Source organism: Amphimedon queenslandica, unplaced genomic scaffold, assembly GCF_000090795.2.
Source record: "Amphimedon queenslandica unplaced genomic scaffold, v1.1 AMPQUscaffold_13395, whole genome shotgun sequence".
In the NCBI taxonomy this organism is placed as follows: Eukaryota; Metazoa; Porifera; class Demospongiae; order Haplosclerida; family Niphatidae; genus Amphimedon; species Amphimedon queenslandica.
The window spans coordinates 144,410-147,339 of NW_003546369.1; the positions used below are offsets into that span (position 1 = coordinate 144,410).

At 38.3% G+C, this 2,930-nt stretch overlaps 1 protein-coding gene and 1 pseudogene across 1 annotated transcript; one reads left to right on the forward strand and one right to left on the reverse strand.

Annotated features, from left to right (window-relative positions):
• Window positions 1-7: 7 nt before the first annotated feature.
• Window positions 8-805, reverse strand: LOC109582205 (uncharacterized). The gene is made up of 3 exons (XM_019996856.1): window positions 561-805; window positions 268-504; window positions 8-215 (listed from the first exon to the last, which is right to left on the reverse strand). Exons 1-3 carry the CDS (start codon window positions 797-799, stop codon window positions 8-10), a joined length of 684 nt encoding a protein of 227 aa, XP_019852415.1. The 5' UTR covers window positions 800-805.
• A 791-nt stretch (window positions 806-1,596) lies between these two features.
• LOC100640369 (probable aspartate aminotransferase, cytoplasmic) overlaps window positions 1,597-2,930 on the forward strand; it is a 2,213-nt pseudogene continuing 879 nt past the window's right edge.

Here is a 2,930-nt window from a genome sequence, read left to right on the forward strand (position 1 = left end):
CCTGATCTCACTGTATCGTGCTACAAGTGGAATACTTAATTGGTCCTGTGATATAGAACACTATAAGCAGCAGTGATGACCTAATTATTGAAAGGTGAAACTTTATAATTATATGCATGTACATGTACATATACATACCACTTGCTCCCGATAACCCATACATGTAGCACAAGAATTCATAATCACCTGACATAAATACTCTGATAGTGTAACCTCTACATAATTGATAAAAAAATTATGACAATAATAGTTACTTCTTTAATGTACCTCCAACAGGAATTTTGTAGATGGTCTATTTGATCATGAATTTTATGGTGAAGATTTGAAGAGCAGTCAGGTGCCTCAAACACAACAAACACACAACTATTGCGTACAGAGTTGGGTTTGTCAATGTTTACCACCTGGATTGAGGTTTTAAATGAGGAACCACCTTTGTCTCCTCCTATCTTCACCCAGATCTCATTATCAGGAATGACACCATTATGCCAGGTTAACTGATTTAATCTACATGTACAGTACATGTATCTACATTTAAATCAAATTGAATTTATAATACATACCTCTGTTTCTCTTCGAGCAGATGAAATAGCATTGACTGCAAGTCATTGGCATACGCTAATGGAGCTGGACATAATTCGTAACCACCGCGTTTCAAATTAAATGCAAATGGTACAGACTCTCCTTCAACTGGTAGCTCTGACAACTGGCTTTTCATTAGGGATCTCTGCTTACCCTCACTAGCCATATTGGCTCCCCAAGACTTCATCCATCTAGAGTATAAAGATTCATCACAATTCATTATTCAGTAAGTATACATGTAGTTCTACTTCTATATTATATAAATGTATACCTCTTCATTACTCTTAGCTTTCGCCATGGCAAGCACAAGTCAGCTTTCATGGCTAATCCTTGTTCAGGAGGGATGGTAATATGAAACCCTGCCTCTTTCAATAGCTTGTCCCGCCCTTCTGATAGTATCATCTTTAGCTCTGACATGATCTGGCAGCTGTCATCTCCCAAACTCAACTGATGTCTGGTCTTAGATATCTCTTCACTTCGTCGATGCTTGGTTCTGGAAGATGATTGACTGGATGAGACTATTGGACTTGAGACTTTCACTAGGTTTATAGCCTATTTGGATTATTTGGATTGGATTATACCGTGCTTTGCAGGTTACTTGACCCAATTTTCTTACTTCCTGCTCACGTGACATGTATTATTAGTATGGGGGAAAGTCATGTGATTACGAGTTTGCAAGGTCAAGCAACCTGCAAAGCACGGTATCTACCGTGCTTTGCAGGTTGCTTGACCCAATTTTCTTACTTCCTGCTCACGTGACATGTATTATTAGTATGGGGAAAGTCATGTGATTACGAGTTTGCAAGGTCAAGTAACCTGCAAAGCACGGTATCTACCGTGCTTTGCAGGTTGCTTGACCCAATTTTCTTACTTCCTGCTCACGTGACATGTATTATTAGTATGGGGAAAGTCACGTGATTACGAGTTTGCAAGGTCAAGCAACCTGCAAAGCACGGTATGATTACATCATTACATTCACATTGTGCATTTTCCGACAGCCACACCTTTGTATGAAACATGTCTTCTCCGACCTCAGTTTTCGATGGCATGGAAGCAGCTCCTCCCAATGCTGTATTCAACGTACTGGCAAAATACAAGGAGGACACCTTCCCCAAAAAAATCAACCTATCAGTTGGCGGTGAGCTGATCTTTTACTTAAAACAACCCCTTTTTTTAATATGCAGGAGTAGTTTTACAATATTATATAGATATTGCTTCCTTGCCTTTATTCCTATTTCTTCAATAGTTTACAGGGATGAAGAGGGCCAGCCCTGGGTAGCTCAGTCACGAGTACCTGGGGATTGATAGGCTCAAGTCATTCACTGAATCTGCAACAAGACTTGTACTGGGATCAGATGGACCAGCTGTAACGCAAAACAGAGTAAGACAATAACGCAAAATAGAGTAAGACAATAATGCAGAGTATGTGTGTAAAAGTTATTGACTCAGTTATATAACTACAAATAATAGCCTATAGCTATGAATAGCCCGTTTATGGTAGCCGAGCCTTTATGATTATATTTACATGGCTGAGTAAATACATGTACATCAGACTGATGTGCTTCATTTAGGAATTTGCTATATTGCACTATTGCATGATTGCCTTTGATGTGTGCAGGGTTTCATGCACTTACAAATGTATTATCATTCTGATGTACATGTACAGTGTACATTAGGTGTGACTCTCACTAAATTCATTATTCAATCCTGTTATGTCTCTCCCTTTGTTAGTATGTTCTATTCAGTGTTTATCTGGTACTGGTAGTATCCGTGCAGCATTGGAACTCATCAGGAAATTCCTTGAAATTGACACAATTTATATATCTAATCCAACTTGGTGTAAGCATAATGTATATAATATGTCATAATGTGTGATCATCATCATATTCATTGCACTCCTTATCTTCCCCTTTATCTCTATTGTCATACCTCTTTTCTTTGCCTCCTCTGTAGCTAATCATTGTGGTATTGCTAGCAACACTGGCTTCACTCAAATTAGAGAATATCGTTACTTTGATCCGACCACCAAAGGACTTGATAATTGAGGGCATGATTCAAGACTTGAAGGTCTCTCCTGCTCCCCCTCTCTCCATTAATAATATTTTATGTTCCTATAGTCTGCTACTGAAGGATCAGCTGTGATACTACACACTTGTGCCCATAACCCTACAGGAGTTGATCCTTCAAAGGAAGAATGGAAGAGGATCTTTGAAGCACTCAAGGTATATACTACACTAGCAAAGGGATATTAGCATTTTTATCAAAATTAAAATGAATTTGTATTTTGTAATAATAAGATAGCTATTGACATTCTCTCTACTTTTTGTATTACATGTATATAGGATTTGCAT

What these genes read in the sequence shown, in the direction of transcription:
- LOC109582205 (XM_019996856.1), bottom strand. Translation starts at nt 799, where the DNA reads ATGAATTGTGATGAATCTTTATACTCTAGATGGATGAAGTCTTGGGGA. An exon ending in CTGCTCGAAGAGAAACAGAG is followed by an intron (nt 505 to 560) that starts GTATGTATTATA and finishes CTGTACATGTAG; the next exon opens with ATTAAATCAGTTAACCTGGC. An exon ending in CTACAAAATTCCTGTTGGAG is followed by an intron (nt 216 to 267) that starts GTACATTAAAGA and finishes TCAATTATGTAG; the next exon opens with AGGTTACACTATCAGAGTAT.